The sequence below is a fragment of the Hyaena hyaena genome, unplaced genomic scaffold (genome assembly GCF_003009895.1).
Source record: "Hyaena hyaena isolate Hyena2069 unplaced genomic scaffold, ASM300989v1 scaffold_134, whole genome shotgun sequence".
NCBI lineage: Eukaryota > Metazoa > Chordata > Mammalia > Carnivora > Hyaenidae > Hyaena > Hyaena hyaena.
In genome coordinates this window covers 664427-689477 of record NW_024080766.1, presented here as the reverse complement: position 1 = coordinate 689477, position 25051 = coordinate 664427, and the positions used below count along the sequence as shown (strand labels likewise).

Genomic DNA, 25051 nt, shown 5'->3' with positions numbered 1-25051 from the left:
GTCAGGATGCGTGCGGATCCCAGGACCCCTGGTCTGTCCCCGAGGGTCTGGGTACACGACTGTCTAAGGTTCTTGACGACTAACGGGCTGTGCCGAGCAAACCCCAGGCGTCAACTCCCAAGTTCTCACGGCAACGAGGCAGGTCTGCTTGGTCATTACCCACACACACAACGGCAGCTTGTCACCGGCTACGGAGTAAGTGGCAGTTGCCATACTTACTAGTCACACTAAGTAAATGTGTAGCCACTGGTCTCCCAACAGAGGAACCAGGAAAATATACCACTTCCGGGTTGATTTCGGAACAAAAAGAGGGCCGGGCCCATTGTGGTGCTCTGCTGTCGCCGCTCGAAGTCCGTCTTTTCCATCAGGATGTGGGCCTAGGTTCCCCATCTGTGCACCCCACTTAAGCAACAGGCCCTCCCTCCCTTTCGTTCCAAACGTTAAGCCGAATAAAAACTAGCCAGATTGCCAGTTGTTCCCCAAAAGGGAAAGAGAAGAAGTGTACCAGCAGAAAATAAAACGACATACGCCGGTGGGTGGATCAGGACCCCACCCCTGCGTCGTGTCCCGCTCCCACGGCGCTGGCGGCAGCCCCATCCTGGGGGACCCTGGGGATACACTAGGCCCCGGGGCCCTGGCTGGCGCCGTGGGCGAGCGTCCGACTTCGGCTTCGGTCATGGCCTCCGCATTCCCGAGTTCGAGCCCCACTTCGTGTCAGGCCCACTTCAGATCCTCTGCCCCTCCTCCGCCCTCCCCTGCTCGCACTCTCGCAAAGAAACACTTGAACAAACAGGATACCAGACCCTGCCACGTGCTCTGCTTTAGCTCACCTCCTTTTAGCGACTCAAAGGGTGAGTTCGTTCGCAGTCGCAGGAGAACATGCTCACAGGGAAGACAATCACAGGTGAGCATCTTACAGTGCTCCCAGGCGGATGTGGGCCTGCAGGAAGGTGCTCCCAGGCGAACAGAGTTATACGTGAATTAGCCCCAGGTGACCATGCTTGCAGGTGAGTAACGGCACAGGTGGATACAGCTGGGGATGCTCACGGAAGAAGGTGCTCACAGGGGAATAGAGTTGTGCTCTCAGGTGAACTTACTCACCAATGAGCCTGTTTCCCAGTGTGGACTTTCTCTGTGAGCCCCGTCCTCTGTGAGCACCCTCCCTGTGAGCCCCATTTGTCCGAGTATTTTCCTTGTGAGTACCTTCCTTGTGAGCAATTCGTCTGTGAGCACCTTCCGTCTGAGCACCTTTCCCTGTGAGTTCATTCCTCGTGAGCACCTTCCCCTGTGAAGGAGCACATTCCCATCTGAGCACGTTCCCATTTCAGCACCTTCCCGTTTGAGCATCTTCCCTGTGAGCACCTTCCCTCTGAGCACCCACCCTGTGAGCACCTTGCCTGTGAGCAGCTCCCTGTGAGCACCTTCCTCTGTGAGCACCTTCCCTGGGAGCACCATCCCCTTGAGCACCTTCACCAGTGAACACCTTCTCCTCGAAGCAGGTTCACTTTTTATTACCGTCACTGTGAGGAATGTCCTCTGTGAGCACTTTCCCTGTGAGAACCTTCCCCTGTGGGCGCCCTGCCCTTTGAGCACGGCCCCCTATGAGCATGTTCCCTGTGAGCACCTTCCTGTGAGCACCATCCCCTGTGACCTTCGCCTGTGAGCACTTTCCCTGTGAGCATCATCCACCGTGAGCACCATTGAGCACCATCTCTGTGAGCACCTGCCCCTGTGAGCTCCCTCCCTTGTGAGCACTTTACTCTGTAAGTTCGTCCTCTGTGAACACATTTCCTGCGAAACCTTCACCAGGGAGCACCATCTCTGAGCACCTTGCCCTGTGAGCACCTTCCCCTGTGAGCAGAATCCACTGTGAGCACCTTCCCCTGTGAGCACTTTCCCAGTGAGACTTTCCGCTGTGAGCATCTCCCTTGTGAAAGGAGCACATTTCTATCAGAGCACATTCCCATTTCAGCACCTTCTCGTTTGAGCGCCTTCCCCTGTGAGCACCTTCCCTGAGAGCACCGTCCCCTGAGAAAAGTACCCCTGTGAGCACTTTCCCATGTGAGCACCTTCCATATGAGTAACTTTCCTGTGAGCACCTACACCTGTGAGCACCTTCCTGAGAGCACCTTCCCCTGAGCTCAGGGAAATTGCTCCTAGAAAAGTGCTCACAGAGAAACTTCTCACAGGGGAAGGTGCTCACAGGGGAAGGTGCTCACAAGGAAGGTGCTTACATGGGAAAGTGCTCACAGGGATACTTTTCTCAGGGGAAGGTGCTCACAGGGGCAGGCGCTCACAGGGTAAGGTGCTCATAGGGAAGGTGCCCACAGGGGAACTTGGTGTTCACAGGGGAACGTGCTCATGGGTGAAGCTTTCACAGGAAATGTGTTCACAGGGAAAGGTATTCACAGGGGAAGATGCTCACAGGGATGGGGCTCACAGGGGAATGTGCTCCCAGGGAAGATGTTCACAGGAGAAGGTGCTCACAGGGGAAGGTGCTCACAGGGATGGGGCTTATAGGGGAAGGTGCTCCCAGGGAAGGTGCTCATGGGAAGGTGCTCCCAGGAGAAGGTGCTCATGGGAAGGTGCTCACAGGAGACGGGCTGGCGTTCATCTCCCTGGGCACAGGGAGGAAGTGTAATGTGCAAACACTAAGTTGGGATGGTCTTGACATAGGTGAACAATCATGGATGAAACCAAACACCATGGACAGAGGTAGCTCAGGATGTCATGGATATTCTCTCGCCCCAAACACTGCTGGGTCCAGGTACCTGGGTGTAAGTCATGTGGGTCTCGGTGGGTGTTAAGCAACAGGAGAAGTTTAGGTTGCCCAAAGCAGTGGCCTGGCTTAAGCACCGGTCCTTAAAATCCACACATCATCGTAAAATAACATCCGGTTAGAAAGAGTCACCATGGTGTCTAGACGAGCCGAGCCCCAAGAAAGTGAGGCCCAGGCTCTGGAAGAGGAATAACGAGATAGGCGACCCCGAGGGGCGGGTGTGGGGGAGGGGCAGACACCCGCAGCACCACCTGAGGGCCAGAAAGGGCGGCTCAGAGCCTGCGGACTTGCCGTCCAGGTTCCCTGGGCTCTGTGGCCACACCGGGGGCGGGGGGGGGGGAGTGGGTAGCTACGCGGCCGATGGCCGGTGTCCCCTCCAGACGTCCCTGGCACCTGTCATGGTGCCATGTGCAGCAGCCAGAGCCGGTCTGTCCAGGACCCGGCAGCGTGGCAGCAGGGCCCGCGTGATGCTGGGCTCCTGTCCCCGCCACCCCCCAGGCACAGGGAGAGAGAGGGCGTCACATGTGCCCAGACCCCAGGCCAGGTGGAGCAGAGGATCAGGCCGTAGGCACCACAGCTCAGCAAGCTGACAGCAAGTGCCAGCAAATGGCCTTTATTTTCTGAAAAACTCAATAAGAAATCAAAAAACAAACCTACCTTAGAGCAAGTGCTAATCCCAACCCCAGTGGTTGGAAGCAGGCCTCCTCTTCTGTTCTGTCTCAGGAAGACTACAGAAGTCTCTGGAACAAGTCCGGCTCGGCCGCACAACTGAGCACTGTCCCCTTGCACAGCCCTCTGCCAGTCCCGCAGGGACACGCTCCTGGGAGAGACGCTCACAGTGATCTCCCCAGGTGACTACAGCGAAAAGTGAGGCGGGAAAACCAAGTCTGTGCCTCAAACCAGCAACCGGCGGGTTCACAGACGCCATTCCACACGCTCTCTTCCTGCGCGAATCCACTACTGAGGGAAGCAAGCCACTAAGAATGAAACAAGGTGTGCAGTGCAGAGGCGACTCCGGACACAGAGAACGCGCTCCCACCGTCAGTGACAAGCCAGGGGGCACAGCGTCAGGTGACGGGCGTGAGTGAAAATGGTAGGTGACGAGAGAAGGTCGCTGGTCGCACGCGGTGACTAGGTAGAGAAGGGAGGGACACTTCCAGTCAGAAATAACCCAGATGGTCGACAAGGATAAATGATAATAAAAGTAACAGAGAAGGACCTTCTCGTCATAAATTTTAACACAGGTGATGGGAAGAAAGGCCCCAGTGGTAAGTGGCAAATCGCTGGACAGAGAAAGATTTCTGGTCATTAATGATAACTCGAGGATTAGAAAAAGGTGATTTCCATTTATAAGTAACAGCACATGTGATAGAATAATACTGTTCCAGTGACAAATGGTAGCTCAGCTAACAGGGAGAGAAGGTTCTGGTCAAAAATGATAATTCAGGGGCGCCTGGGGGGCTCAGTCAGTTAGGCGTCTGGCTTCGGCTCAGCTCATGATCTCAGGGTTCATGGGTTCGAGCCCCGCGTCGGGCTCTGTGCTGACAGCTCAGAGCCCGGAGCCTGTTTCGGACTCTGTGTCTCCCTCTCTCTCTCTCTGACCCTCCCCTGCTCATGCTCTTCTCTCTCTCAGAAATTAAAAAAAAAAAGAAAAAAAAAAAAGAAAAAAACCCCCCAAAATGATAATTCAGTCTTTATAGACAAAGAATGATTTCAGTCATAAATAACTCAGGTGATACAGATGGAGGTTCCCAGTGATGAATCTGCAAGGTTTCCAGCCCCACGTTATAACTCAGATGATGGGGGGGGGGGGTGTTTCCAGGGACAAACCACTGGTAAGGTGGCAGGTAAGGGATCAGAGGTGATGGAACCAGAAGACTTCCTGTCAAACATGAGAGCATAGGTGACAGGTATCGAAATTTTCCAGTCGTAAGCTGTAATTCACACAGCAGCAAAAGGTTTCAAGGGATAAGTCCCATGATGGAGAAAGTTTCCAGGCATAACTGATCATTCAGATGGCAGAGGAAGGCTTCTAGTGCAAAGTAATAGCTCAGCACAGGCAAATACCGCTTCCAGTCACCGAGGATGACTCAGGTGGTGACACGAAAGCCCGCTAGCCACAAATGATAACTCAGATGACAGGGAAGGAAAGGCTTCCAGTTGTAAATGCTGCGCGAGTGGTACGGGAAGGGGCCCAGGCGCCAGGCGCGGCTCGGGCGGTGCAGAGACGCAGGCTTTGTCGTAAGTGATGCGTCACGTGGGGGAGAAGTGCGTTGTCAGCCTGAACTGCACGCTCAGCAGATACTCAACAGTATGCAGGTGACCGAGGATGCGGATTTCCAGGCATAACTGATAAGTCACGGAGTAAGAAAGGTGTCTGATCGCAAAGGGCAGGCCGGTGGTTTGGACAGATAGGAGCCCGTCAAGGACTGTGTAACTCACGGAACCGAGAGGGACGTTCAGCCAAAAGTGACACCTCAGGAAAAGAGAAGAAAAAGGTTTCCAGAAATCAATGTTCAATAAGTTGACGGGGAAGGAAGTGTTGCGGTCATAAATGTGACTCAAGATGGCAGACAAGGGTGGGTTTCGGTCATGAACTGTAACTTAGGAGATACGGAAGGAATCCAATCTTAAATCTGATCCAGAAGCAATGGAGTTTCACCGTAAAGGATAATTAGGAGATAGAGAAGGAAGGCTTCCACTCAAAAACGACAACGAAGGTCACAGAAGGTTCTGCAGTCTTAAACGCGAGTTCAGATGGGGGTGGAGGAGGGAAGGGCTTACGATGATAACCGACAGCTCACGTGATCAGCCACGAGCGAAGGTTTCTGGTGCATCAAGCCCAGGTGCCAGCACGCTTAGGACACGGGCAGGAGACATACAGAGAAAGCCGTCCATTACTGACAACTCCGGTGGTAGAGAAGGAAGACTCTCAGTCAAAAAAATAACTCACATGACAGAGGAAACAGGTTTCTAACTGAATGGTAACTCATCTCATAGAGAAAGGTTTCCAGTCCTAAGTGAGGACTCACACGACAGAGATCACACTTGTGGTGGGTTGGGTCTGGGTCGCGGGGGGTGCAGGGCCAAGCAGGGTGCGGGGCCGTGGCGCTCGAGCGGCTCCCTGTGCCACGAGAGACGAAGACCCCCGCCTCTGCTTGAGTCTCCCCCCGGCTTCCCACGAAACGTGTCCGCTCTTAACCGACCTCTAGAATGGTTCAAGGGACGAGTCCTTTCTCCCGACAGGGGCCTCCGCCGACAGGCCGCCTTTGGTCTGGTGGCCCCGTTGTCTTTAGAGTCCGAACTGTCGAGTCGCTTGGCTCCCATGCCCAATCCTGCCCTCCCTGGTTGGGGCCCCACGCCTGGCGGGCCGGTGCCCGGGTGGCCGGGACCGAGGAGGCTGTCACCTGCCCTCGGGCCTGGGGCTGTGCTGTGAGGTATATGGGGGCATGTGAAGTGCTCGGACACGTGACAATTGCAAGGACGGTGCACCGGGTCCTATGGCGTGAGGCACCCTGCACGCAGGGAAGGAAAAGCTGGGGCCGACGGACAAGGGCCGGGAGGCGGCGGGAGGGTCTCCAGACGCCCAGAGAGGCGCAGCTCACACGGCGGAAGAGCGGGGACTCGGTGGCCCAGCACGTGGACTCAAGGGGGCCGAGTGTCCCCAGGGGGTCCCAAGCCACGACCCAGGGAGAGGCACCTGTGGGGATGGCTCCCGAATCCAACTCCCCAGAGTCGTTGGACCTTCCGAGCCTGCAGAAGCGGCCCCAGAAGTAGGGCTCAGTAGCACGACCGAGCCGGGGACACGCCAAGATTCCCAAGGCAGCACCGGGACCACACTCCGGGGTGTCGCCCAGGGAGCCGGAGGGCAAGACGGCTCTGTGAGAATTCAGGACTTCGGTGCTTTCTTGGGACCCAGGGTTGGATTTCCCGGCAAAGACCGGAGGGAAGGGCAAACCCACTCACTGCTCAGGGGCCCTCGCAGGCCTGAAGACACACATGGTCATGTGGAGCCCTGGCAGCAAGGAAGGGGTGGGGGGCAGGCAGCGGGCCTGTGCTGGGGGGGCCGGGCAGCCGCGGGGGGAGCTCACCAGAACCAGCTGCCTTTCCTTGCTGCGTGTGTTAGGGATGAAACGACACACTTACCATCAGGCCCCTGGCCGGTGGGGCGAGCCACCCCAGGGGGGAGAGCCGGGGGCGGCCTTGGAACGGACTCCCCATGGCGGTTTGCCAAAACCAGTGCCGCACGGTGGGAAAGCGTGCAGGCAGGGACGTGCCCTTCCCACCTCTGCTCACGGTCCACCTGGTCCTGCCGAACCGGGCCCAGTGGACTCCCTCAGCCACGGCTAAGGCGTGGCCTTGCCGGCTCCGGGCCCCACACCTCTGCACCAGGCACCGTCTCATGCCTACAGTGGCCCACGGCTCGTGCCCGCTGATGGGGAGGACTCGGAAAAGCGGCCCCGCAGGCGGTCACACGCACTCGGCCGTCTGCAGGGTGCCGCTCGCTCACCGTGCAATCTCATGGCCCCCAGGCTTCTGGGGGCAGCACTCGGGCCGTCTCACCCGTGAGGACTGGGCTGCCCACCGCAGGAACGCAGCTCCGCCTGCCCTCCCGGACCCGCCGCTTGAGGGCGGGACAGCCCCGAGCCGGTGGGAGTGCCTAGCTATGCCCGGCAATGGGCCCCTGGGAGGTTTCGGCTGCGGCCCACAAAGTGCCCCCGACACGGCCTGTGCCAGGGGACGACCCAGGACCTGGTCCTGTCTCGGGGCCCCCGTGTGACCCTGTCCTCACGCTTTGGCCCACCACCCATCTTCAGCAGGCCCCTCTGGGTGGCCTGCGTCTCCTCCTTACACACGCCGCGTGAGCTCGGTCCTGATGAGCAGGGAGAAGCTGGGACACTCCTGCCCCCGCCGCCCCCTCCCCTGCTCACAAGTCCGTGATCAGGCACACCCCAGGCACAGACATGCACGTGGACACACGTGGCTCTTGGGGAAGAGAGAAGGGACTGCAGAGGCTGAAGAGGGACATGTAGCAGGGTCGGTGGCCTTGGCTGACCGCCTGGTCCGCCCTGGGGCCTGGCTGAGCCCCCCCCCCCCCCCCCCCAGCGCACGCACGGGGCTTTACCTGTGAGCTTCCCTTCCCACTGGCGGTCTCCCTCACCCTGTCTCACCAACCAGCCCTGCCCCTCCCGCCCCGCCGCCCACCCCGGCCCCCCTGCTCGGCCCCCCCGCCCCCCTGCCCGCCCGCCTGCCCGCCCCCCTCCGCCCGCCCAGTCCCTGGCTCCTTCCCTCCATCTGCACACCTGGACACCAGGCATTTCAGTAGCAAACTCACAAGACGAAGCTGTCTCAGGGTCCCCCACTCCTGGAGCACAGCACACCCCTCTTCTGACCCCAGGGCCCACAGACACCACTTTTACCCCCACTTCAGGGCTGGAGGAGGCCAGATCCAGGCTCCAGATATGGCTCCTGCTGCCATTCCCATAAATGGTTCCAACACCTCAAAGCATGAAACAGGCTAAAAGCTACATAACCATGTGAATGTCTTAATAAAATTCAAATCATCAGACTGAAGAGACTCAACATGAGAAAATTCTGGTGGAGTAAACTTTAATAACATAAAAAGTTTGTAACAAAAGCCAACATGTTCTTCAAAATGTGTACAAAACATCAACACAAAATTGATTGAGCATCAGGTAAGCACAAAGCATGACACCCTAGGAGGCAGACCAAGTTCTAGGCGGCTTGTTGTGCGCAGTCAATGCGCAACTGCTTGAGCCATGAGTATCGACATTGAAAGATGACGGGCAGGAAACCGTGTGTGGCACACGGCACCCCCCACCATCCCCTACACTGCACCTTTCTCACAAACAGCACCTTGTATTAGAAGACCACTCTACCTGGAAGTTTCTCTTCTAGAACATAGTAACAGGGTTTGGTTTCGTTTTTTCACTCATTAGTCTCTGAAATGTTTGCACTAAATAAAATAAGGTCAGCCCAGAAAGCAAAGGCCAGTTTTTACTTCAGTGACACAGATGTTTTTAATGCTAGGATTACATTCTTAAGACAACATCGCTTTTGTTTCTTAACACCAATGTTAAGGGGCGCCTGGGTGGCTCAGTTGGTTAAGCGTCTGACTTCGGCTCAGGTCATGATCTCATGATTCGTGGGTTCGAGCCCCACATCAGACTCTGTGCTGACGGCTCAGAGCCTGGAGCCTGTTTCAGATTCTGTACCTCCCTCTCTCTGACCCTCCCCTCCTCACACGGTCTCTCTCTCAGAAATAAAAAACGACAACAACAACAAAAACAAACCTATATTAATTGCCTCTTTTAAACAAAACCCTTTCCAGAGGCAGGATGGAGTGCGCGCACTTAGCAGAACTTGAATTATCTTTTTTTTTTTTTAATGTTTTATTTATTTCTAGGGGAGAGAGAAAGAGAGAGACAGCGTGAGCAGGGGAGGGTCAGAGAGAGAGGGAGTCACAGACTGAAACAGGCTCCAGGCTCCGAGCCGGCAGTCAGCACAGAGCCCGACGCGGGGCTTGAACCCACGAACTGCGAGATCATGACCTGAGCGAAAGTCGGACGCTTAACCGACTAAGCCACCCAGGCGCCCTAACTGAATTATCTTTTAAAACCCTGGAAATGACGATTTGTGTTAAAAACACGTTAAGTACAACACACTGCTCTGAACGCGATTCAGCTTCATGGGCTGCTGGCCGCAGGCCTGGCCTGAGTGTACAGAGACTTCTGGGCAGTGCCCTCACCTGCCGACTGTGTTCACGACTATGGGTGGGGGTCCGGATCAGAAGCAAGATGAGAGTTTCTTCCTCTCTTCAAACTGCTTGTCCACGGCCAGAGACAGGGCCTGAAGGAAGACCTCGATGGTGACGGTGGGGGCCTGGAAGGAGACATGGGCACGTGGGGTCCTGCCCTCAGTGGGGCAGCTGGTGGCACCCCCAGCACAGGGCGGGGGGTGGCTGGGAAGACTCTAAAGTGCTGTTCTGCGCGAGCACCTCCACGGGGGCCAGGGAGGGCCCAGTGTGAGCACAGGCGTGTGAGGCGCTGGCAGGCCACCTCCTCACCTCGGAGGCATCGAGGCTCCTCTTCCTGCCCAAGAGCCCATCACTTAGGCACGGAGATGAATCAGATCCCCAACGGTGTTACGTGCAACTCCCTGCGAGGCCATGCCCTGACGCACAGAGTGGCGGCGGGGGGCACGGAGCGCCCAGAGGCAGGGGTGGCCTCGGCAGACTCACCTGGACGTACAGAGCATGAGCCAGAAAAGGGAGTTTCCTCAGGACGCGGCCGCTGAGACCCTCGCTCTTCCTGTGAACAGAACCGCATTTGGGGACAGTTTCCCTCATCTCTGAGCGTCCCCTCCCCTACATCTGGTCACTCCCGGTCCTCAGCTCCTGCCCCAGGCGGGACAGGATCCTTGCTGCCCTGATGTGCCACCTGCCCAGCAGCGCCACGCATGACACGGTGGGCACGTGGCCAGTGGCACGGATCCCTAAGAAACCAGCCTGGTCCCCATCTATTTTTGTACCGAGTGTCTGAACTGCCCTCCCCTGCCTCATCTTGATCAATTTAAATCTCTCCAAGAGATAACCCAAAAGATAATCTCTTCTTCAGGCTATCCCTTTGTTCAAAACCTCCCACAAGCCTCATGGCTTCACGATGAAGTTCAAACTCTGGTTACAATGTGGGCTCTGGGCATCTCCGCCATACGGCGAGGTCCCCTGCACATATGGCGCCCGCAGCCTTCCCCAGTTCTCTCCAGTTTATCCAAATTTTAACTGTCCTTTGAGGCTCCGCTCCATCTCCCTACCTTCGCTCCCTGTCGCCCTTGGTCACCAAAGCCATCTGGGAGGTTGACCGCACTGCCAGCCACGGGCCCCAGCACATGTGTGGCCACAGCGCTCAGGTGCTGAGTGTGCTCTCCTGACACCCTGCGCGGCTGGGCCACATGCTTTCTCGACTTCCCGAAGCACCAAGCACAGGCCCCTGCTTCGCTCTGCTTACCGACTCAAACAGAAGTTTCCACTTTTTTCTTCTTGTCAATTTGTAAACATTTAACAAAAATCGTTTAAGAAATCATTGATGCATCATGAGAGCCTTCATCTGGGTATCCATCTTTTTAGAGAGAAGCACAGCACTGCTGTTTTCTAACGGTGCCTGTGGGAAGGAGGTGGACCCCTACGCTCTGGCCCAGGAGCCCGGGGCTGAGGCTGTCGGGTGCTCTCGAAGCTCTCCCAGCTCATGTGTGACAGATGCCTAGGGTTCAAGTCCCTGTCCTCTGAGCCCAAACCACTACCCTAGGCTACTCCAGTCAGCTACAACCGCCTGTGACCACAGCAAAGGCACTTTTCTAGGTTATAAAAATGAATGGAATTCACACCTTGAAATTTCACTCAAAAGGAGGCTCAACTTTGACACGTTGTTCTCAATGAAGCCAATCATCTCCAGCTCCCGGAGGGTCAGCAGCTGCTGGCGAGGGTATATGATCTGACACTGGAGACAGAGACAGGGCGTCACGGCAGGGTCCCCGGGCAGAGTGCACACTGCACATGGTCAGCCACAGGGACAGCAGCGCATCCCCCAGAAACACGAGCACAGCCACGCCAGGACACGGGCCGCTCCCCTTTCACTCATGCACACACCCCCACTTCTTGAAACCCAGGTGATGTTACAGGTGACAAAACAGGTCTCAGAGACCAGCAGGGACCCAGACTTTTCTGTGCTTTTCATCAAGACGTGGCTTCACTGTGTGTTAGGGCAGGGAGGGACTCGGAGGGGCTGAGGCCAGCCCACTATCAGGTTTCAAAGGCATATCACAACCCAATGAAGAAGAGTCTGACTCAGGAGCCAGGACTTGGCCTGCCTTTCAAGGAGGGTCTCCATTTGTTTTTGTTTTGTTTTAATGTTTATTTTTGAGAGAGAGACAGAGCAGGGGCGAGGGAGGGGCAGAGAGGTTCCAGACTCCATGCTGACAGCACAGTCCGGGGCTCGAACCCATAAACCGTGAGATCATGACCTGAGCTGAAGTTGGATACTTAACTGACTGAGCCACCCAGGCGGCCTTTCATTTGTTGTTTTTGAGAACACTGTCGTGTGACGTGATGGCACCGCCTGACCCTGGATCTGGACTCCATGTTTGCACCTTCTGGTGTTTGCACCTTCCAAAGTGACACTCCCTCAGTGTCCCTGCAGCTCCCCCGGGCCTGCCTCCTGCTGACCCTCTGGTGCACGTGACAATGGCGGGCTCCTGACGGCGTGGGCCAGTCACACCCTGACACACGTCAGCACTGGCCAGATTTCCACTCCGTCATCGAAATGGCTTAATTTCCTGTAAACAGGCTAAGAACCCCCATCTCGCATGCTTGACTTCTAGAAAAAGTCTGTAGGTTAACTGGCAAAACCTCAGAACATTTCCCGGATGCACAGCACAGGTGGGAGCGTGGCTGCCGGCGGGGTGCCATCACTCTGCCTTCTCGGCACAACACTTTCTGGAGCTCACTGGGGATCGCAGGTCAAAGCTCCGTGGGGGCCCCGCTCTCTCCGCGCCACAGCAAAGCGGGACGGGGTGCACACGCCAGACCAGCCCTGCCGTCCCTGTCAGGGGCTGTGTGACCCTTGCTGAGACCATCAGGGCCCCAGCCCCGTGGTGACGCGCTGGGAGTCGATCCCTCCCCCGCTCTCCTGTCACACACCGTGGCAACGGTCACCGCGTACATCCCCCGCCGGCGGGCTTGGTGCCGCACGTCTCCCCGACTCAGGGTTCAGGAATGCTCCCCTGCGAGACGGGACCGGCTGCCTCGGGCCTGCTGCGCCTAGTGCTGGTCCCGGCACCCAGGTCCTGGTCTGAGGGATTTACACCAGACCCCCCGGGAGTGCTGCCTCGCCCACGGCGGCTGTGCTCATTGCTGTCACTAGAACACGGGACCAAAATGACATTACTGCTGTAACCAATGACATCCCTGTGAACTGTGACCTCCAGTCAGGTCTCCCTGCAAACCAGGGCGTGTCCGGGAGGTTACCATACCCCTCCCATTGCCAGCAAATTGGTAGATCATACAATCGTGATCACCATTTTGTGCTGAAAGAGAAAAAATATGGAGTCGGTGGCCATAATTTCAACTATCAGCTCAACCTGTGGGACACATCAACTGCAGCTTTCGACCTAAGATTGAACATGAGCGCCATGTTCAAACCACTCATTCCACGTTGGGATTAGCTACTTTAAACTGCATCAGGAATTAAGGACACACGAGAAATCCAGTGGGAAGAAGGAACACCCAGTACCTTCATCAGTTCTTCCAAACAGGAGAGGTAAATTTTGAAGATGGCTGCTGCAGAGGGTGGTCCAATGTACTGCCGGATGTCAGCTCTGTCCACGAAGGCCACATCGATCCTCTCTGTGATGTTGGAAGTGGTCAGAATCACCACGTTGCAGTGCCTGGAGGCAGAGGAGCGAGAGCTGGTGGGCTGGTGCCTCAGTGACTCCATCACACCCTGTCCGTGAAGGTTCCGGTATGCAGCTAGTGTCTCAGCTGGCCGCACTCCGTGTCCCAACACTGGCCTACGAGGCCTCCCGAGGCCTACACCTCAGTGCCTGCTGGGTCCCCAGCTCCCACCAGGCTCTCCTGGCTCCAACACAATGCGCCAAGCAGATGTTGTTCCTGTCTTCCAGAAAGCTCTCCTAGACGCTCACTTTACTGCTCCTTCTCTTCCCTCAACCGTGGCATGGCAAAGCTCTCACTTTGTTTTCTTTTTTCTTTTTCCTCCTATTTTATCTTGAGAGACAAAGAGATCAGTGTGTGTGTGCAGGGAGGGGCAGAGAGAGAATGAGAATCCCATGCAGGCTCCACACTCAGCTTGGAGTCCAGCGCAGGGCTTGATTCCATAACTTGGAAATCACGCCCTGAGCTGAAATATTGAAGGTCAAATGCTTAACCACCTGAGCCCCCCTGCCCCCCTTGCAGCTCTCACTTCATGTGTGGCGTCCTGAGCGCCCCGTTAACCTGCCCGGGCACGGCCAGCTGAGCACTCACCACGCAGCTCCTGGGACTCACCCACGCCGTGGAGCTGAATTATTTATCCTGGTTTGCGGCCGCTTTCCCCTTTAGCTCCCCAAGAACAAGGGAGCCCCACTGTCTAGTCCGCTGGCTGACGTGGCCAGCACGTGGCAGGCACGAGATACCCCGGGGAGCACACTTTCCAGCCCACTGGGCTCAGGTGCAGGGGACACCGCAGTGCTCGCCGGGGCTCGAGCCGACACAGACAGGAGGCAGAAGTGCGTGGCCTGGGGGGCCCCCGGGAGGGCCAGCTGCACCCGGTATCTGGCAACAGGTGTGTAGCGCAGGGTGAGCAGGGGTGAGCCAGTGAGGGTAGGGGCAGGGAATGCGCGGGTCGCGGGAGCCCGGGATTACATGGCTGGGGTTCTTGTCTGAGAACGGGCTTTGTCCCAAAGAGTCAGATCGACATAAAGGCAGGCCTGGAATGGTGGCCTAAAGGGGTCTGAACAGAAAGCATGAAGTTAAAGAGGCAGGAAAGTTTGACGGAAACCAGAAGCCCGCGCGTCTCCGTTCCCTCCTGAGCGGACCCCTAACGGTGACAGGAGGGGCGCTGGGGCCCCATCTCTGGCTCGAGCAGTGGCTGCACCGCACAGAGAGGCCATTGGTGCAATGGGAACCCTGGGGGGAGGGGGGGCGGTTTCAGGGCCGAGCGAGCTCCCTGGGGGCAAGCCCGACGCTGGGCCCCCGTGGCCCGCAGGCCTGGCGAGTGGTGAGCAACAGAAGAGGGAAGGAGGCCGGACGGTGCGGAAAATGCCAGAGAGAGCAGCCTGCTCTCAGGTGAGGGAGGGGCAGAAAGCAGACTGACGAGCAGCGGCTACTCCGCGCGTGCGGCCGGCCCGGGGCAGGGTGGGAGCGAGCGGCCCCAACAGCAGTTGCAGCTCAGGAAATTAGGGCCTCTCTGCAGGAAACCTACAGTGGAGGCCCGGGACAGTGGCCCTTGGCACAACTCAGCTCCCCGCGAGCCCACACGCGACAAGCTAGCTCCCACGCCACACTCTGCCTGCCAGCAGCCTCTGTCGAGAGCACTCCCGGGACCCACCGCAGGAGCTGTAAGCGGCGGAGGCGCGGCAAAGCGCTGTGGACAGACAGGGGCTCTGGCATGGACGTGACCTCCTCGTGAGCCAGGTGACGAGGAGCCACTCCCTCAAGCTGCATGGGCTCAGGGCACACTGACCACAGGCCCCCGCCCTGCAAGGCTGGGCTGTGGAGACATGGAATCTGGCCCCATGAAGGGCCTGCGGGTGCCGCTTGCCTGCCCACTGCCAGTCCTTCAATGCCCACAGACGCTGGGTGGTGCTGGCATTGGCGCTTGAGGCTGTGTTTCACTGGCACGTGCTTCTCTGCATACCTGAGTTTTGCCTTGTGTTTCTAATACTTTAATAAAAGCACCTAACCCCAAAGTGCTGAATTTAGCATATACACCGCCTCCGGTGCGGAAAAGGGCCGATACTCAGCAGCCTTGTTTCTAGTCGGAGGAACTGAGAAAGGTCTGGGGCGTGCGGCCACCTCACGCCCTCCCTGTGGCTTCTCACGTGAGACCCTGCCAGCATTACCTCTTAATCTGATCGATCTGGGTTAAGACGGCGTTGACCACACGGATGGCATCTGAAGGCTCGGTGCCTGCCCGGCAAGCATTGCGGGCGGCCGTGAGGCTCTCCACCTGTGGGGATGGGATGACAGGTGCAGAAGGACAGCGCCCGGCCCCAGGGACAGCCATGCGCTGCATCAACCGAGCAAGCGAGGGACAAGCAAATGGGTGCATGTGAGTCCACGATGCCAAAAGCGTGACGTGTGGGACACGGGGGGGGGAGAGGCCTCAGCCAGGGGTCTGATCTCCTTCAGTCATGGGTGTGATGTCCAGACGCACCTACCTCATCAATCAGTACAAACACCAGCGCATCTTTGTCATCAATCAAGTCTTGAATCTTCTGGAACATCTTTGTTACCAGCTTGCCGCTCTGGAAACAAAACACTCCTTTAGCGTTGACTTGTATTCTTCACGCCGCCTGCTGCACACGCCTACCTGCGGTCCCTGCCCAGCCTCGTTCTGACCCCAGGCGGCCCCACAAACCCACTGTCTCCTAACGACCCCTTAGAGAAATCCCTGAATCCAAGGAGCCAGGGCCACGCAGGAGGAGGCTGGCCACGTGGGCCCCTTGCCCTGTTCCATGTGCCGGGACAGTGAGCCTGAGCCCACGCCAGCTGCCCTCCCTCCTTCCTGCTGCCTGCCATGCGCATGACTAGGAACAAGAGGGGTCATAGATGCAGGCGTGTGAGCCGAGCGCACCCCATGTGGGGGCTCCCTGTCCTGGGTCACCACCCACTGGAGGGATCTGCTCACACAGGTGCTCAGGCAGGGATCTCCTGTGCTGAGAGGCACCTACAATGTCTTGGCCGAGCACCGCGGTTTGGATGGAGGAACACAGGGAACAAGGCTCAGAGCCCCGAGGGCGTGCTCGGCCGAGGATGCAGCCTTCTGCTGAATGCAGGTTACCCCCTCCCAAGAGAAAGTTGAGTGTCTGTCCCACCCAAAGGTCTGGATGCAACCAGCAGAGGGTGCTCTGAGGCCTCACTACTTCCACGTTACCACTTAGCTCTGGAACTTCCCTCTGACCGCAGACTCCGCCCCACTGTTATGTGTCACCTACTGGTCTCTGAGGCTCTTGGAGGAGAGTCTGTCTACTACTATGAGCCACTTATTCCACTATATGGTTGACAATCCCAACAAGCAGAAGTGATGCTGATACTTACTTCTGAAAACCACTTAGAAAAGAGGCTGTGGCTGTTTATTTCAATTAATTGGCCATATCGGTACCTGGGATGAGAAAACAGAGTTATGACAATCGGTTTACAAATTGCTCCTATGGCACCTGCATTGGCAACTGCTTCTGCTTCTTTAACCCAGCATCCCTCCGCTGCCCACTAACTGGTTAAGTCACCACAGCTACCAACGGAGGGGTCGCGCAGCAGCCGGCACAAGTACTTAACGACAATCTGATGATACGCGACCGGTGGTCCTAGCTGCAGCAAATCAAGGGTTTTGAACTGGAAAACATCTTTCCTTGACTCAAAGCAAAAGTAACATCTCTCTCTTAATCTACTTGTAACTGACATCTTGTGCTCTAAGAAGTGTCACCAGCAGTAACAGGGCAGCAAAATGTAACCGCCAGATGTTTTCTGGCCAGAGCTGAACGTGTCTTCCTCCCTCCCTAAACCTAAACGAGTGGACAATCTGTTTCCCAGCACAAACTCACTTCCTGCGGACCTCAGGGCCTTGGGGCGCCCAGGGCTCCCAAAGTGAACCTCAGTATACACTGACAGACTGGAATCTAGTGCTGATCCTCTGTGCACAAGAGATGCCCAGGTGCACTTAGTTCTAACTAAAATCAAACAAGGACCGAGACTGAGGCAGAAGGGAAGCTGAGCCACATCCCTATGTCTCAAAAGTCCACATGAGAAAAACAATCACCTTCAAAAAATTATAACTGGCTTTCCACTAATTCTGTTTACCAAAGAGGGTGAGAGAGACACAACCTATTGGAATAAAGACTGGGGTGAATACTGAACAAAATTAATCCTAAAACATCTTGATCAGGTGAGCAACAAAGACTCGCTAAGGTTTTTCTTTGGCATTTCTAAGCCGCAAAATAAATGCATGTTTCCAGATGGCTGTACTGCAGAAAGTTTCTTTTCTTGCAGTTAACATCTTCAGTGTCCGGTGTTTCTGGTAACTGATCCGCAAAGCAGAGATGCATCTCAGTATGTCAAGACAAAAACCAAGTTGCTTACACAGAATAAAGGGTAGAAAAAGAGCAATTTCATTACATAAAAACACTCACAGGACGTTTTGAAATAGAATAAAATTTAAAGTGTTCATCCTAGGATACACACTGAAGTAACAAGTATCAGATTAACCCTCTGAATCAACCTGCAAACGAGACAAAATAATCCCGACAGTATCTGCCAAGCGCACTGGACAGCAGGCGTGGAGGACTGTAGCCCCACACGGGAAGTGAGGGGGGCTACAAGCGCTCTGGCTCTCTGCCTACAGCACCTTTGAGCTCCACGACCCTGGAGGGGACCCAAGAAGTGCACAGCCATTGCGCTGAATTGGACACAGAGGTCAGAGTTCAAGGAGCCTAAGGCAGCTGTAGGCTGCAGAGCAGGGTTCCAGAGGGGAGGTAGACACGCAGGAGGAAAGCTCTAGGAATCATCATGGGGTCCCTCTGGGTCTCTGCTGAACACTTGGGCATGTGTGAAACAGAAATCCTGACAGGCTACAGAACCGTGAACTGCACACCTCTTGGTGCTCACAGGCTGGGAAGTTCAAGTTCCCAAAGGCTGAGGTGGACAGTACCAGCCATCACTCAGGGTGCCCAACTGAGATCCCAGAAGGGCCTTGCTAGCAAAGCTTAAAAACAAACCTCCGAAGGACCACACTAAATCACAAGTGAAATGCTCACCAGGACAAAACCCCACAGAAACCATGTCTGCATTCCACCGAAACTTACCTGACAGCACAAGCAGCAGAAATGGATCCAAAACCAGAGAAACACCAGTCTATATAATATAAAGACCCAGAACTGACCATGGTGATGGGCTTAGTAGGGAAAATTGTGACACGGCGACCACACACTGGCTCAAACATTTTAACAAGAGGCTAACGTAGAGAGAATTGAAAAGTATAAACGTCCAAGTGAATATCCAGAAAAGAAAAATACATGAACAGAAATGAAAATGTCACTGAATAGAATTAAAAGCAGATTAGAAAACTGCCCAAAATGGAACACAGAAAAATTCCAAAACCTCAAAGACAAAAAAGCCACACCAGTGGCCTATGGGAGAATATCAAACAATGGAACATGCAAATAAATGGGTTCATTCCTAAAAAATGTTTGTGTATGTTGGGGGGGAGGGGGGTTAGTTGAGAAAATAATGGCCAAATGGTGTCTAAACGCGATGAAACCATAAACCCCCAAACAGACAGAACCCAAGGAGAAAGAGACAAATCCACCCCTAGCTTGGCCATGCCTCTCTCCGGTGACAGCACAGCGGACCGTCAGCGAGAGCAGTGAGCATCCGGCCTTGGGGGCAGAGTGACTCGGACACACATGTAGGGCAGTCCCCAAAAGAGCACGTGCTGATTGTTAAGCAAGTGCCGTGAATGTAAAAGAATGAACCTCTAACTTAGGACAATGCTCAGTACAGGGGTGAATCTGCTCTGAAAGAGAGGCATCTACTACTGGAGGAAGACGATTAAGAAATAAAACCGCTTTCTGTGTCACACATGAAGAGCAAACAATCCCGTCCTCGTGCTCCCCTTTCTCGAATTACCAAAAGTTACCTGCTTGAAAGTCTGATGGTCAACTTCTGGGCTAGTGCTTTACACAGGGATGTTTTTCCAGTTCCCGGAGGACCTGTAATGAAACCCAAGCAAATGTGGTTTTTCAGTCAGTGTGGTAACAAATTCCTCAAAACAACAGTCGTTGCTTTAATCCACAGCACACAAGCCAAGCTCCGAGCTCCGAATGCTATTACCCCAAGGATGGGGTAGCTCGCAAAGAAGCCCGCTAGCAGCGCACGTGCTATAAAATACTAACATCACACTTCGCAAGGCTTTCCTTTTTCTCCCAGTTGACCTCAGCCCGTGTTTCTGCTCTCAGCTTCCATGACCCAACACGGCATCGCCCCCCGGCCTGTGCATCCCCTCGGCGTCCAGAGTGAGCACATTTCCTGGTCTCCGTCCGCACTGACACCCTCCCTGTCCCCACACATGCTCTATAAAACCCACTTGCTAAGGCACCTTGTGGAAGGCCAAACAGCTTTCATGAGAAGCATCTGGACTAAGGCACTGAAGTCTGCCATTTCTGCAGCGCACAGCATCCCCGGCTTTCACCGCCGCCCACACTGAACCAGAAGAGCAGCTGGCGAGGCCCTGCTCATACAGCCCCCTGGCCCACGTGCCACCGAGCAGGACGCCGGTCAGTAGCTGAGACGGCCAATGTGGAGGGACAAACGCATCTATCGGAAAACGCAGACACTTTCACATCTGGTTTTCTATGTGCATTCTTGAGAATTAAAGAAAAAACATAGATCCAATTCTAAATGGGAAACACTTTATTTCACCTATCAAAATACCTACCGACTGCCCACTCAGAACCCAGTATCAGGAGAATATGCTGACAATATCTGTTGTTTAAAAACACGGTTTTGGGGGCGCCTGGGTGGCTTGGTTAAGCATCTGAAACTTGATTTCGGCTCAGGCCATGATCTCAGTTTGGGAGATTGAGCCATGAGTCAGGCTCTGTGCTGACAGCACGGAGCCTCTTTGGGATTCTCTCTTCCTCTTTTTCTGCCCTTCCCCCATGCGCGCACTCTCTCTCAAAACAAATAAAATCTTAAAAAAAATATTTTTTTAAGACTCCACAGAACCATATAATCTTAACTGGTCTGAGAAGCTAATTACTCTGCATTCCCACCTCACCATTACTTGGGCATTCTCTGGATTTCTTTCTAACCAGTAACATCAAGAAAAAAATCCAATGTTCTCCTCTGAGAAGACTCAGACAGAATTTCAGTGAAGCACGGATGTTGCGGTTTAAGGTCACAAAGCGAAGCTCCAGGAACACTACAAAAACGTGAGGCAGTTTCTACCCTCGGGATTGTATGATCACTTAGGGGAATTAGGCAGTTATTTGAAAAGTTTAATCATAACGTAGAAAGGTCACAAGGCAGAGACCAGGCAGCTGCTGAGTGAAGGGTCAGGTGACAGATGCCCAGAGTAACGGGAACTGGAGTGGCTTCTCAGGGAGGGGACATTCGAGGACAGCGCTGGCTGCGTCAGAAAACGGAACTGTGACTCCTCGAAGGCCAATAGGACGAGTAAAAAAGTCCGACTTCACACAGTTTATTTGGTTAAATAATGAAAACCAGACATGTTCTTACCGTGAAGCAACACCACCCGGTTCCAGGTGATGAGATTGCTGTCGACATTCTTGTCTGAAAACAGTAAGGTTGTCATCACATAATCGAGGAGCTGAGCGAAGAAAGGTAAAATGCACATAAAGGTTCAGACAAGGCAAAGGTTCCCACCAGAGGTGCTGCTAGAGCTGGTGCCCGAGGAGAGGGCAGCTCTCAGAGACTGGCAGCGCCAAGTGCCTGATGCCTCATAGGTTTTCATTTTGGAAGAAACTCAGAACGTACGTGGCCAGATTGGCTGCTGCTACTCTAACTGTACAGACACAGAGGACCCACAAAAGGACTAGACTTAGCAAGGGATGAGTGGGCTCTTCCCTCTGGGATCACACAGCAGCGGGCAAGCCACAGCACATTCACTCGGGACAACAGCCCGGACTGTGGTCACGCAGCCTGCGGCGGTGTGGGGATGGACTTCTGGCATCCCCCACAGCATGGGGGACCCTTCCCCTTGAATGGGGGTTCAGACGAGCCAGGGCTTGCTCGGACCTGCCCACCTGCTCTGTCTGGCCCTCGGCCCTGCCTCCTCAGTCCCAGTGGGTTAAGAGCACAATGCAGTGAAAGCTCTCCTTCCATTCTGCACCTCCCCTCCCTCCCCCACGGGACAGGTATCTGGGACATGGGGTGCTGGAGGCCCGAAAAGTTCCCCAAAGCCTGTTTGAGTCATGGGGCTCAAAGAAGCTGGAGAGCAACACAATATTGATCCCACCTCAAATAACCAGGCCTTCTTGCAGAGTAACACAGCAACTTACATGAGATTTGACTTCCACATCATATACCAGGCTGTCCCAAAGCCCATGGAATTCAGCTGCAAGAGGAAAACAAGAACCCAATTTCAGGAAAGCAAGCACTGCACTGACCAGTGAGGTCTGCCCTGAGCCGCTGACGCTCTCTGCTGTACCACATATAACAGGCTGAAGGTCTCTTAATTACCGGGAAGTTGAATTTTTGAATTTTTTCTTAAAAGTTTAATTTTTCTTTAAAGATGCAAAGTACCTGCCAGTCACACAGCTTTCAACAGACAATTAAATGGAGTACGGGGTTACTTTCTCGTCCTGTGACCACGCACAATTATCTGTTGTGGACCCGCACAGAGCCTGCCCCACTGCTCTCCCACACCAGCCAGTGCTTGGGTGGGGCCGAGCCAGGTCCGGGCCGGCAGCCGGGACACCAGATGAGAACGTTGAGGACTCTACCTGCTAGAACCATGGCAGAGTCCACAGGGAAGCCCAGAAAAGGCAGGAGGAAGGGCCTGGCAGGTGATGATCAACTGGGAAGGAAAGAACACTTCCGGATTCTTAGCACCATCTCTGAAGGAACCGCCTTATGGTGGAGATCCCTACTTTTACCTTGTGACATGCTCTCCACTCCACAGGAAATAAAACACCCCGAAAGTCTACATAAGTGACAGACGAATACAATCTGCCTGGCTAACTGACTTGGGGAGGAGGGCAGGCCACAGGCCGACCTCTGACTTCGTGTCCTAGGTGCACCACCTCCCCTCCCCCCATGCCTGCGCACCTGCGGGCAGGACCCAGTGACTCGCTGCTGTGATGTTCTCAGTCTCCTCCTCCAGGGTCTCACTGCTGGGGCCACCCTCATTCAGCTGGAAGATGTGAAGCGCAATCGTGCAGGCACCTAAGTCAATGGGCTGCGATGAGAAGGAAAATCAAAATAAACTCACATAGACTGAAAATAACTCCCTTCCCAATTCTAGCTGTAAAGATTACATTGTAAAGTCCAAAAATAGAAGTTGAATATACAGAATGTTAGAAACTAGTTCTTAGATTAGATAAAGAGGCTGTTATATTCAGATTCAGTATCAACTCATTTAAAAATGTTTCTCTCTTCTAAGATACCACTCTATTGTTCTTTGTATTGTGGAAGTTACAGGTTTGTTGAAAACATACGAACAATACAGAATGAAAATAGTCAAAGTCTCCCATCCAACCTCACACATGCAATGATCTACAACACAGCCACATACACTTGACCAAAAAAGGATTCAACCACATAGTTTTCTAAACGTGCCTGTCTCATTTCTTTTCCATAGCTTTGTCATATTTGGTTTGATTGTATCATTTACTTAACCAATCTCTGACAGATGGATAAGTAAGCTATTTCAAATTGTTAGCTACTATTAACAACGTATATAAAAAACTACCTATGCATTCCCACAAAATCACATAATTATGCGTAAAGACAAATTCCTCTAGGTGAATTGCAAAGTTGAGAATGCTAAAGTGGCTAATCGTCAGCACCCATGCCCTCCACTTAGGCTGAGTTAATCTGTCCTTCCTCAGTAGTGTGGAAAGCACTTCTGCTTCCTCCAGGATGTCCAGAATCAGGTATGATGCGTACAACTGACAAAGCCACAACTGTTATATAAGAAAGGGGAGGTCCACTTTCTATGTAATACTTTAGTGCCAAACTACTGCTTCCAAATTGATTCTATAGAAGACATGACCCGTGCAGATAGAGGTGATGCATCAGACACTCTGGGTTGTTTCTACAGTGACAAAATGCCCCAATGCACCCACCCTCTCCCACGATGATGGTGGGCGAGGCAGTTCGCATGCCGGACTAGAAGAAGCTCTTCTCCACGACAGGCCCCTCGCATCCCTGCAGTCCCTGTGCCTCCTGCAGTGACTGGCCACAGACATTTGCTGACTGGAGGACAGAGGGCAGGCACAGGCCCCCTTCCACAGCATTGTGCTCTGTTTTCCCAACATGTTCCCCCTACTGTGCGGTGAGCATCCTGACACGGGGGCCACGCCCACTCGCTCTTCACCAACAGATCAACGAACCAGTTTCTGACAACATACCGTCAAAACAGCAAGCGGATATCCGTGATACTGTTTTTTTCTTTTTTAAGTAAACTCAACACCCAACGTGGGACTTGAAACCCATGAACCTAAGACCAAGACTGCATGACCCGCCAAATGAGCCAGCCTGGTACCACCATGACACTGACTTTGTATTCAGCTATGGATCAGCCATTTCTTGGCAATATGAATTAGTTACCTGTGGGTCTTTAACCTTCAACTCTGTGTCAACGATAGACACAGACTGCACGTTTCTGCTCAGAAAAGGATCATCAAACTCCGTCCACGTGTAATCACCAAACACGATGTTATGTCTGTTGAGCAGCTTTCTTACGCTCAGCTTTATATCTTCTTTTTTGGCAGTGCTGGGAAAACAATTAAGACACAGTAATTAGCTCTACCTTTACAATAGAATTGTAACAAGAAGTGCTTTTTACAAAATCAGACTGGGGGCCAGAAAGCACACCGGTTCAGAGCACAGCCTGGGGATCAGCCGCAAGCCACGCCTTGCCTGCAGGGGTCTGGGAGGCTGCTGGAGGGGAGGCCCTGCTCTCCTACCGAGGAAGGGGCAACAGCAGCAGCTCCTGCCCCCCTGGGCTGCCCCGAACTGAAGAGGAGTCCGGACACACTTGCCTGGCACGCAGAGAGGGCTGGCTGGCGCTGCTACCAATACCAACGAAGGGGCAAAGCCCCCACAGCTGTGGGGGTGCAGCCCGAGTCTGCGTTTAACAAAACCCCGAGGCCTGTGATTCATTTCCCAGATGAATCTGGGAAAACTGACACTTTTCGACTGGCATTCAAGGCTTCCAGGACGCCTGGCTCCGGACCATACCTGCCTCCGCCCAGCCTGCCCCCCTGCACCAGCTCACCTTCGGGCCCTGCCGCAGCCTCGCCCTCGGAGGCAGGCAGCTCCCGGAAGGTCCACGCTCCCGGGCGCCCGCCCCACGCAAGCCACACCGAGACCCCTCTCCCAGCGGCAGACGACGGGGGTTCGCCTGGGGCCCGGAGACGTCAGGGGGCGGGCAGCAGGGGCGACTCCACAGTCCGGCCAGCGCCGGCCCCGAGGGCGCCGCCGCGTCCGCGCGGGTGCGGCGCCCGGGCTCACCTGCCGCTCCGCTGGTGCACCTCCACGTGGACGGTCGGCGCCTCGGCCACGCAGGGCAGCGCCTGCTTCAGGTCGCCCACGGCCTCGTCCATGGCGCCGCCCGGAGCGGCGGGGACCCGGCCGGAGCGTGGCCGCCGCCGCCTCGCGCCCCGCGCCGCCACCACCGCCGCCGCCCGGGCCGCTCCTCCGGCCGCCCGCCCTCCCGCCCGCGCTTGAAAGTGCCGCGCGCGGCGCGCCGCCCTCTGACCCGGAAGCGCTGGGCGCCGGCGGGGCGGGGGCGGGGCGGC

General features: G+C 54.9%; 1 protein-coding gene across 1 annotated transcript; it reads right to left on the bottom strand.

Moving 5' to 3' along the window:
• Positions 1-9346: 9346 nt before the first annotated feature.
• On the bottom strand, positions 9347-24957 carry TRIP13 (thyroid hormone receptor interactor 13). Its single transcript, XM_039237991.1, has 13 exons — positions 24765-24957; positions 23859-24024; positions 22356-22485; positions 21587-21642; positions 20805-20895; positions 19204-19276; positions 16611-16674; positions 15731-15817; positions 15413-15519; positions 13087-13240; positions 11183-11295; positions 10041-10110; positions 9347-9682 (listed from the first exon to the last, which is right to left on the bottom strand). The coding sequence occupies exons 1-13, from the start codon at positions 24854-24856 to the stop codon at positions 9587-9589; spliced, it is 1299 nt and encodes a 432-aa protein (XP_039093922.1). The 5' UTR covers positions 24857-24957; the 3' UTR covers positions 9347-9586.
• Positions 24958-25051: the final 94 nt, after the last annotated feature.